Genomic DNA, 11,090 nt, shown 5'->3' on the forward strand with positions numbered 1-11,090 from the left:
CTGGTCAACTCCCCTCCCCAGCCCACCCTGTGCTCCCCACTAGGCTGTGCTCTCCCTCCTGCACCCAGCCTTGCTGGGCTCCCTTCTAGCGGGGACCTTTTCTGCATGAATCCTATCACCACCTGTCGTTCACCTTTACCAGCTCTGTGTTTGCAGGACCACCTTGTGGACACCGGCCTGTTTCCTGAGAAGCTGAGTAATGGTGTGCTGGAGTACAGCAGAGACAAGGAGGCCATAACTCTGGCTGGCATGGCCCATCAGGGGAGCAGCCCACCCTGTGTCCTCCAGGAGACCTCCCTGTGATATTGACTCAGGACTCCGCCTCTGTCCTCACTGTGCCAGGCACTCCCCCTCAACCCAGGTCCTCTGTCTCTGGACCAAGTAGAGCTGTCTCAGTACAAGGGTGAGCCGGCGGGCAGGCCAGGAGCTTTCCTCGACCATCGACAAGCTATTCTAGAGTTGATGTTCTCATAATTTTTGTTTTCAGGACCCCTTTACATTCTTAAAAAAAGTAGCACCCTGAAGAGCTTTTGCTTATGTGGGTTATATCTACCCATAACCATCACATTATAAATTAAAATAGATAATTTTAAAAATATTTATTTTAAAATAACACTGATTAGCCCATTTTATGTGAACATATATAAAATTTTTATGCAATATTATTGTTTTCCATATAAGAAGAAAATATTTAGTGAGAATGGCAGTGCTTTACAGTTTTTGAAAATATCTTGGCCGGGCACGGTGGCTCAAGCCTGTAATCCCAGCACTTTGGGAGGCCGAGACGGGCGGATCACGAGGTCAGGAGATCGAGACCATCCTGGCTAACACGGTGAAACCCCGTCTCTACTAAAAAAACTACAAAAAACTAGCCGGGCGAGGTGGCGGCGCCTGTAGTCCCAGCTACCTGGGAGGCTGAGGCAGGAGAATGGCGTGAACCCGGGAGGCGGAGCTTGCAGTAAGCTGAGAGACGGCCACAGCACTCCAGCCTGGGCGACAGAGCGAGACTCCGTCTCAAAAAAAAAAAAAAAAAAAAAAAGAAAATATCTTTAATGTCTGTTGTAATAGACAGCTGGAGTCTCTTATCTGCTTCTTCACTCCATTTGTTGCAATATCACATGTCATGTGGCTCCTGGAAAATTCCACTACACTCTCTAAAGAGTTAGAGTAAAAAATTTAAGTAACTTATTTTTTGTTTGTTTGTTTGTGTGAGACAAGGTCTCACTCCTGTTGCCCAAGCTGGAGTGCTGTGGTGAGAAGTGGTAAGAACACCGTTCACTGCAGCCTTGACCTCCCAGGCTCAGGTGATTCTCCCATCTCAGCTTCTCGAGTAGCTGGGACTACATGTGTGCACCACCAAGCCCAGCTAATTTTTTGTTTCGTTTTGTTTTTATTTTTTTGAGATGGAGTCTTTCTCTGTCGCCTAGGCTGGAGTGCAGTGGTACGATCTCGGCTCACTGCAACCTTTGCCTCCGGGCTTCAAGCGACTCTCCTGCCTCAGCCTCCTGAGTAGCTGGAACTGCAGATGCCCACCACCATGCCCGGCTAACTGTTCTGTATTTTTGGTAGAGACGGGGTTTCACCTATTGCCCAGGCTGGGCTCAAACTCCTGACCTCAAGTGATCTGCCCTCCTCAGCCTCCCAAAGTGCTGGGATTACAGGTGTGAGCCACCGTGCCCACCTTGTTTTGTTTCCAACATGATTGTAAGTTTCCCGAGGCCTCCCAGCCTGTGGAACTGTGAGTCAATTAAACCTCTTTCCTTACTAAATTACCCAGTCTCGGGTATGTCTTTATTAGCAGCATGAGTACAGACTAATACAATCCATATTGTATTAGAGACTCCGTCTCGCTCTGTCACCCAGGCTAGAGTGCAGTGGTGCGATCTTGGCTCACTGCAACCTCTGCCTCCTGGGTTCAAGCGACTCTCATGCCTCAGCCTCCCAGTAGCTGGGATTACAGCTGCCACCACATCTGGCCAATTTTTGTATTTTTAGTAGAGACAGGGTTTTGCCACGTTGCCCAGGCTGGTTTTGAACTCCTGGGCTCAAGAGATCCACTCGCCTCCACCTTCCGAAGTGCTGGATTACAAGTACGAGCCACTGTGTGCGGCCTAAAAATATAAAACTATCAAAGTAGTTTTGGCCACTTAGACCACCTTAAGGGCCTCAGAGACCCCCAGGGTTCCTAGACCATACTTTGAATACCTCTGAGCTGGAGCAGGAGTTAGCAAACTTCTATTAAGGGCCAGAAAGTAAATATTTTAGGCTTTTCAGTCTCTGGTGCAGCTATTTGACTCTGCAATGCTATCAGAAAGGCAGCCATAAATAACATGTAAACACTTGGGTGTGGATGTGTTCCAATAAAACTTTATTTACAAAAATACATGGGGGGCTGGGTTTGGCCTACTGGCCATAGTTTGCCTACCTTGATCTAGAATAGAATAAGTGTTTAGGGGCCCTGGGTTTAGAGCTCATGCCACAAAAGGGAGAAGATAGTGCCACCTGACTCACCCTAGCCAGGCTCCTCCCAGAGGAAGAGAAAAAGAGTCTCAGAGAAGGCTAGATCCTCTACTTCTCCAGTTCCCAATTTGGTAAAATCCAGTGTCCACTGTATTACTTAGAAATTACCGGGTCAGCTTTGCTTCTCCCACAGCCCCATCTTTTTTTTTTTAGATGGAGTTTCACTCTTGTCACCCAGGCTGGAGTGCAATGGTATGATCTCAGCTCAATGCAACCTCCACCTCCTAGGATCAAGCGATTCTCCTGCCTCAGCCTCCCGAGCAGCTGGGATTATAGGTATGTGCCACCATGCCCAGCTAATTTCATATTTTTAGTAGAGACATACTTCTATGCCCAGCTAATTTCATATTTTTAGTAGAGACAGGGTTTCACCACGTTGGTCAGGCTGGTCTTCAACTCCTGACCTCAGATGATCCGCCCCCTTGGCCTCCCAAAGTGCTGGGATTACAGGCATCAGCCACCACACCCAGCCCCACAGCCCCATCTAAGCCTCCACCCTGCCATCCTGTTCCTCAGAAAGCACATGCTCTGTGGAGGGAGCCAGCAGGGAAGTCTTGTTCCCCATCTCTACCTCCATCCCAATCCCAAGTCCTGGGAATGGGGCAGGTGGTACAGGAAGACCAAGTGGGCCAGGCCAGTCCCCTGTGGAGCAGCTGAGCCTCCAACTCCTGACCAGGCCACCCTAGTGTCATTTGTCATCCACACTCAAGTGTTTTCATCCATATTTTCTTTTACTTCTTTTTTTTGTTTTCTTTTTTTTCCTAGATGGAGTCTTTCTCTTTGCCCAGGTTGGAGCACAGTGGCGCGATCTTGGCTCACTGCAATCTGCCTCCCGGTTTCAAGCAATTCTCCTGCCTCAGCCTCCCAAGCAGCTAGGATTACAGGTGCCCACCATGACATCTGGCAAATTTTTGTATTTTTAGTAGAGAAGGGTTTTCATCATGTTGGCGAGGTTGGTCTCGAACTCCTGACCTCATGATCTGCCCGCCTCGGCCTCCCAAAGTGCTGGGATTACAGGCATGAGCCACCGAACTGGGCCGTGTTTTTCTTTCTCACTGCAGAGACAAAGGGGCTACTCCCGGTTGTGGTTCATTGGCGAATCCAAGTCCTGACATGTCTCAAGGGCATTACTGTGCTTGTCAGGGAGGGAGGGCCCAGTCCATCCTCTGGTTATTCCCATCCATCCCCTTGGCTCACCCTGCCCCCTTCCAGGCCTCTTTGCTTGCTGGCCTGAGGGGGATGGGTCTCCGTGGCTGGAGGAAATGGCCTCTGCCCCGCCCCCCACGACTGTCCTGGGCACAAATGAGAACAGCTTTGCCTGGGAAGGGCCCAAGACAGCCTGAGAACTTGTTGTGATGGGACCCGCCTCCTGCAGCCCTCCACCTGCGTCATCCTTCCTGTGCCCTCCTTGTCTCCACCAGGGCCATGCAGTCACTCCAGAGGGCTCTAATGTTACTAAGCAAAGGCCTGAGTCTGAGCACGGCAGGGTGGGGCAAGCTCCAACCCAAAGTCTACTCTATCATCAAGAGAAGTTCTATGCTATCTGGAGAACCCCGACACACACCCCAAGCCAATTTTCCTTCATCCCCAGGACAACAGTGTGCCACCAACTGAGGAGCAAATGTATCTGCTTCTCTTCCTACCACCCCTGCGAACTCAACCAGGAAGATACTGCTGCTTGGCTTTAAAAATAGTACATTCTAGCTGGACTTTTATGGTCTTGTGAAGAACACTGTGCTCATGCCCTCCCACACCTGGCCTCTGCCCCTGCCTGGCCCTGTCCAGCTGCCCACATCAGCTCTGCACAAGTTTTCCAGGGTCCCTCTGTGGAGACTTGGTTCAAGGCAGATTTATGAGTTCAGCCTTGGCCGAGGCCTTCTCCCCATGGCTCCCGGCCACATTCCAGCTGTTCTCCCACATCCCAGGCAGCTTGGGGCTGGGATGTTCTGTGTCTCTTTTTCTACCTCTACCACAACTGGCTCAGTTGCACCCCCAGCCCTATTTCAGCTCTGCCCTGGCCAGCCCTATGGAGGTACAGGGTCCTGCCATGCCAGAACCCAGAGCCCAACCATTCCCAGCCTGCCCAGAGCTCACTTACATTCATGATGACAACAATGGTGTGTGTCTAAGGATAACCTTGTTGGGACTCTAGTTGGTCATGCCCATTCCCTCTCACGCTGAAGGGCTGAAATTTAACCGAAAGGTAATTTGTTCCCTGTCTGGACTTCAGGTGCCAGGTTTGAGGCTATATCTGATCTGGAAAATTATTTTCAGTGTGTGTAGATTCTATGATTAGTTCTCTTTTTTTTTTTTTTTTTTTTTTTTTGAGACGGAGTCTCGCTCTGTCGCCCGGGCTGGAGTGCAATGGCCGGTTCTCAGCTCACTGCAAGCACCGCCTCCCGGGTTTATGCCATTCTCCTGCCTCAGCCTCCCGAGGAGCTGGGACTACAGGTGCCCGCCACCTCGCCCGGCTAGTTTTTTGTATTTTTTAGTAGAGACGGGGTTTCACCGTGTTAGCCAGGATAGTCTCGATCTCCTGACCTCGTGATCCGCCCGTCTCGGCCTCCCAAAGTGCTGGGATTACAGGCTTGAGCCACCGCGCCCGGCCCTCAAGTTATTCTTTTAGGGCCAGAGATGATGCCTGCAATCCCAGCACTTTAGGAGGCTGAGGTGGGAGGATTACTTGAGGCCAGGGGTTCAAGAACAGCCTGGGCAACATATCAAGACCCCATCTCTACATGAAAAGAAGAAGAAAAGAAAAGAGTGGAAGAGTGCAGGAGCCAAGAGAGAGAGAAAATGTAGTGGTGAGGGGCAGCTTCTGGAGAGGCCCACACTACAGAGGCAGGAATCCTGAATTCCTCACTATCTCTCTAACATCAGGTAAGCATCTCACGATGCAGTTAGAAAGCACATTCCCTTCTTCAGTTTTCTTCTGGCTGTGTGACCCAGCCCAGATCTATTTACACTTGCAGCTACCAAGAGCCTATCTGGTCACCTGGCTTTCCCATCAGCACCTGGGGCTAGTGCTATCCCAGGCCCCTCCCTCTGCACCTGTCTTCGCTATCTGCAGAGGGTTTGTAGAAACCTTAGAGGAAGAAAGTTAGGGTGATTCCCCAGCTCAACTTTGAGCCCAATTATACCTCTTTCTCTCCCACTTCCCAGTAGCTGTCACTGAAGAGCCATAGGGAAGTCCCCACTTGGGGACCAAGGAGGAGACTCTCCATCCTATGCCCCTCTGGGTACTGTCCGTCACAGAAGTGCTACTGCTTCTCTTGGTCTGCATGCTGGAACTTGGGAGCTGAGTCTGAATCAAGTGTGATGGCTGAGAATCAGAGTGAAGACAGGTGGGGGCTGGTAGAAAATCCAGGTCCCTAAGCATGAATCACAGTCTAGGAGAAAAGGCAAGTGTGATAATTATTTGTTGCCAAGCACTGGTGAGAGTGGCGTGGCAGAAAAGAGAGCATCTGCCTCTCCAGGGACTTGGGATCCCACCTCTACGTCTCTTGTTCTTTGGCTGGGGGTGCTTGCTGTGGTGGAGTCAAGATCAGAGTACCCCAGGCCTCCAGCATAGAGACGAGATCGCATCGGCCACTTCTGCAAGACACAGATTGGGAAGTGAGAAATGCTGCTCCTGCAGCCCGTCATAGTCCAGGATCCTTGACACCCAAAACCCAGCCTTCTCCAGCATCCCTCCCTGATACCTTCCCCAGCCATTACTACTCTGATCAGGGTCATCTTCATGTACAGCCCCACACATTTTCCTGATCACCCAGAGCCTGGATGAGAGACACAGGAGGAGCCATCTGAGGAGGGAGAGGGCCCCAAAAATAGCAGCCCTCTGTTGGGAGGGAGGTGGACAGAAGATCAGGTGGCCTGGGCAGAGCTGGCAACAGCCAGAGGCTGGGCAATGAGCAGAGCAGCAGAGCCAGGAAAAACTCCAAGCCGGGCCCTCCAAGCATTGCCCATCTTTCCAGCAGAAGCATGAGCAGTCCCAGAATACACCAGGTTGACTGCCCTGAGGTCGCCCTCCTCTTCATAACCTCTCCACCTGGGGGCTGAGGGAGCTGCTTCCTGGCCAACTGCTCCACCCTGTGGATGTGCTGGAGTGCTGGACCTAACTGGGCCCTCCTTGGTTCATCCTTCAGCTTAGCTGTTGATCACTTACTACAATCAAGGGCCTTGCCTTGGTCACTATTTTATAGCTAAGGAAACTACTATACCACGCTAGGACCCTGCACCATCACTGACATTTCAGAGTTCCCCCACTTAGTCTCAAATTCGCACATTTTAGCTATTATTTGCATTGAAGAAAAAAATCAAGTTTCAAGACATTTCAGAACTATGACATTTAGGGGAAAGAGATGGTGGAAAGTATCATAAAAATAAAGTTGAGAGGTGAGAGGATCACTTGAGCTTAGAGTTTGAGATCAGCCTGTGGAACAAAGTGAGACACCGTCTCCACAAAAAAAAAAAAAAAAAAAGAAGGCCAGGTGTGGTGGCATGCACTTGTAGTCCCAGCCACTGGGGAAGCTGAGGTGGGAGGATTCCTTGAGCCCAGGAGTTTGAGGTTACAGTAAGCTATGATTGCACTACTACACTCTAGCATGGGTGACAGTGAGACCCTGTCCCAAAAATAAGTAAATAAATAAATAAATAAATAGCCAGGTGCGGTGGCTCACACCTGTAATCCCAGCACTTTGGGAGGCCGAAGTGGGTGGATCACCTGAGGTCGGGAGTTTGAGACCAACCTGGGAAACATGGTGAAATGCTGTCTCTACTGAAAATACAAAAATTAGCCGGGTGTGGTGGTGCACGCCTGTAATCCCAGCTACTCAGGAGGCTGAGGCAGGAGAATCACTTGAACCAGGAGGTGGAGGTTGCAGTGAGCGGCGATTGCACCACTGCACTCCAGCCTTAGCAACAGAGTGAAACTCTGTCTCAAAAAAATAATAGTAAATAAATAAATAAATAAGTTGATACCACTGCAATGTTATCCTCAGAGGGCAAAGATGACCCTTCCTTTTTAACACAGTGCACTCTTCACCTCCTTATGGCGCTGTCCCTGGAGTCTGTTTAGTGGCTATGAGCATGGGGTCTGAAGTCAGACACCCCTGGGTTCAAACAGCGTTCAGCCTCATAACCTCCCTAAGCTTCAGTTTCCTCATCTGTAAAGTAATCCTCATTTGGTTTTTGCATGGATTAAAAGACAAAAATACACTAACGTACTTAACCCAGCTCCTGGCCTATCTTTAGCACTCAACTGTTAGCTGTTATTGCAAAGATGATTAATGTTCATTAGACTTTCCATTTTGTACCTTGGAAGAGAAGTAAGGCTCATGTTAGCTTCTATTCTACGTGTAATAAAACTGAGGTTGGCCGGGCGCGTTGGCTCAAGCCTGTAATCCCAGCACTTTGGGAGGCAGAGACGGACGGATCACAAGGTCAGGAGATCAAGATCATCCCAGCTAACCCAGTGAAACCCCGTCTCTACTAAAAAAATGCAAAAAACTAGCCGGGTGAGGTGGCGGGCGCCTGTAGTCCCAGCTACTTCGGAGGCTGAGGCAGGAGAATGGCGTAAACCTGGGAGGCGGAGTTTGCAGTGAGCTAAGATCCGGCCACTGCACTCCAGCCTGGGCGACAGAGCGAGACTCCGTCTCAGAAAAAAATAATAATAAAAAAAATAAAACTGAGGTTGAGAAAAGCTAGGTTGCAGTCTGGCAAGTAGTGCACACCTTCCCTGTACTGCTCCCTGCTAACTCCCCCAGCTTGGTTGCTTCTAGAATGATGGTCCCTCAGACCATTGTTCTCCTGGAGGGCAGATCTCTCCTGTAACAGAAGCCCAGAAAGCACCAAGGCAGGCACAATGGGGTGAAGCTGCATGGGGATCTAGGACTCTCCTTGGTACAATTTCCTTTCCTAGGACCCAGACTTGGAACCTGCTCTTTTTTTCCCCATGACTCTAAGAACCCCAGAGTCTTTCCCTCCTCTTCAAGGAGGTACATTCCCATGAAGTTATTTCCAGCCACCACCCTATGAGAAACCCAGGGTCAGCGCAGCCCCAAGGGCCAGCCTTGGCTCCTCTCTCTCTGAGACAGCAGGAGAAATTGGCCCCAATGTCAGTTCTGCGCAAGGCAGGGAGCCCAAGTCCAAAGTCCCCCTCATTCCAATCCCTTTCTCCAAGGCCCTGGGCATTAAGATCCGCCTCTCAAGTCCCAGGGCTTGTGACCTACCTTGAGAGGGTGCAAGTAGCGGAGTCCACGCAGGAAGGGTGGCCAGGCGGGGCCAGGCAACTCGTGGCCGAGCGTGCGGGTGAGGTGAGCTATGTAGCTGGCGGCGAGCACCAGCACGTCCAACTTGGAGAGCTTGGTGTCGGGTGGCACAGCAGGCAGAGCAGCCTGCAAGGCCAAGAAGGCCTGGCGCAGCGTCCTGACCCGGCTCCGCTCCCGCGCAGCGTTCTCAGGACAGGCCTTGCTCTGCACAAAGGGCCCCAGTGAGTGTGCGTGACTTGGACTCCCAACTGCCCTGACTTCTGAGAGCATTTGAGCGCAAGGTCTCCCGCCAGAGTAGGAGGGTGTCTAACAGCAGGCGCCAGAGGGCCTCTGTCCTCCTTTGTCATCTTCAGCCCTGCCCTGTTTCACAGCTGAGAAAGTTGAGGGAAGGCCTGGGCAGGGGTCAGATGGCTGCAGGATGGCAGAGCTTGGCTCAGAACCCAGAGTCCTGTGTTCTCTCTGCTACTCCACTCATGCCTCCTCAGAGCCTTTGTCCTATCCTACGCCCAATCTGAATCCTGCTTATCAAGGTGCACTGGGGCCAGGGGCAATTCAGAGATACACCCTGTTTGAGAGGGCTGACCCTTGACCTAGCCAGGTCCTGAGACGACGAGGCTGCTGTGGGAAAGAGGAAAGACACAGAACCAGGGGTCAAAGCACAAGGCTGAAGTCCCAGTCCTACCACTGGCTGCTGCTCAGTGACCTTGGGAAATTCACGTCCCTCTTCCTGGCCTCAGTTTCCTCAAGAGAAGTGAGTGAGTGCAGCTCAGAGAGCTGCGCTCTGGTTAAGACCAGCTCTGATCTATCCCATCCACCCAAAGCATGATGCCTTGGAGTCTAAGGGGCCAGTGTCCCCTCTCTTGGGCAGGAATGGTAATACTGAGTGAGGCTCTGCCATCGGAGGTGACATCTCCCCACTCTCCAATCCCCTCCTCCCTTGGACCCCTCTGCAGGTCCAGGATTTCCTTACCCTGCCAAGAGCCAGGTCCCCAGCCCTGGTCCCTCGAGGGCCAGGGGTAGCTCTGCTCCATCTCTGATTGCTCCAGCTTCTTTCTTCCCACTGGTCCTGCCTTGTCCTGCTGAGGCGGCTCCTCTTCCTGTCAGCGCCTGGCAGCAACCGTGCTTTGGCCTGAGTCTGGCTGTGGCCCACCCCTGGCATGGCTGGTGGCCCTCTGGCCTTCCTCTGTGACATGCCACCCCACTGGGTTATGGGGCTACAGCCCACAGAGGAGAAACACAGTGCCTGAGGAGGCCCTGGACTCAAGCTAGCTGGCTTAGGCTGGTCATCCAGCCAGTAATGTCTACATCCGAGGAAGCAGGCGCCAACTCAGTCCTGTGTGCTCCCTGCTCTGGGAAAACCGCCCACCAGGCACAGCCCCCGCGAAAAGCCTCCGCCTGCCTCCCAACCCGGCTGAGAGGTGGGGGTGCTGGATGCTGGGAGTGGCCAAGCCTTGGGAGGAGGCCCATGCTGAAGAAGGCAGGAGGATAGTGGGGAAGGGAGCTCCTTTCCGGCCATGCCTAACCTCAACAGTGGTCCTATGGTGGACCTGTGACTTCAGCTTTGGAGCTCAGGTCCCTGGAGAAGACTTGAACCTCCTTCCTCTGTGCCAGAAGGCTGCCTGCATATATCCCTGAAAGGCCTTTCCTCCCTCGCCAATGAACGTGACATTCCAGCCACAGGGTGCGATTTGCCATGCCCCAAATATGCCTCCGATTTCTACTGTGCATTTACATTTACCTTTCCATGCCCCAGAACACCTTCCTCCAGCTCTACCAGGAGGTACTGCCCATCCTTCAGGTCTCTGCCTTTCATTCATGAAGATTTCTTCAAATCCCGCAGGCCCAGAGCCCATGGGTCCCTGTGTGATTGGTAGGACCACAGCCTGGCTAGTTTCCCAACAGTTCAATGTTCATAGATTACTGTGTGCCAGGCACTGTGCTAAGCATCTTATTTATTTATCAGAGCAACCTTTTAATAAAAAAAGAGACTCTGTTTAGATGTGTGGGAACTGAGATATTGGGAGGTGAAGTAACTTGCCCAATTTCAAACATCTGTTAAGTGGTGGGGTGGGATGAAAACCCAAACCGTCAGTTGGACTTGGAAGGCTACCCCTCACCTGATGCTAGCCTGCCTCCCATGGGTTACTCACATGTCTGTCCCTGTGCTAGACATGAGGTCTCTGAAGGCAAGGACCATGGCATTCCTGAGTTGCATCACATCCTCCAAGAGCTAGGTAGGAGAAGGCGGGCTGAAGGAATCGTGAATCTGCCACAGCAGCCCCTTCTGTCTTCCAAGGACCT

At 51.7% G+C, this 11,090-nt stretch overlaps 1 protein-coding gene across 1 annotated transcript; it reads right to left on the reverse strand.

Annotated features, from left to right (window-relative positions):
* Nucleotides 1-5,252: 5,252 nt before the first annotated feature.
* On the reverse strand, nucleotides 5,253-10,441 carry TCF23 (transcription factor 23). The gene is made up of 3 exons (XM_033176270.1): nucleotides 9,760-10,441; nucleotides 8,751-8,993; nucleotides 5,253-6,114 (listed from the first exon to the last, which is right to left on the reverse strand). Exons 1-3 carry the CDS (start codon nucleotides 9,979-9,981, stop codon nucleotides 5,935-5,937), a joined length of 645 nt encoding a protein of 214 aa, XP_033032161.1. The 5' UTR covers nucleotides 9,982-10,441; the 3' UTR covers nucleotides 5,253-5,934.
* Nucleotides 10,442-11,090: the final 649 nt, after the last annotated feature.

This window comes from Trachypithecus francoisi, unplaced genomic scaffold (assembly GCF_009764315.1).
Source record: "Trachypithecus francoisi isolate TF-2019V2 unplaced genomic scaffold, Tfra_2.0 Lachesis_group17, whole genome shotgun sequence".
Classification (NCBI taxonomy): Eukaryota; Metazoa; Chordata; class Mammalia; order Primates; family Cercopithecidae; genus Trachypithecus; species Trachypithecus francoisi.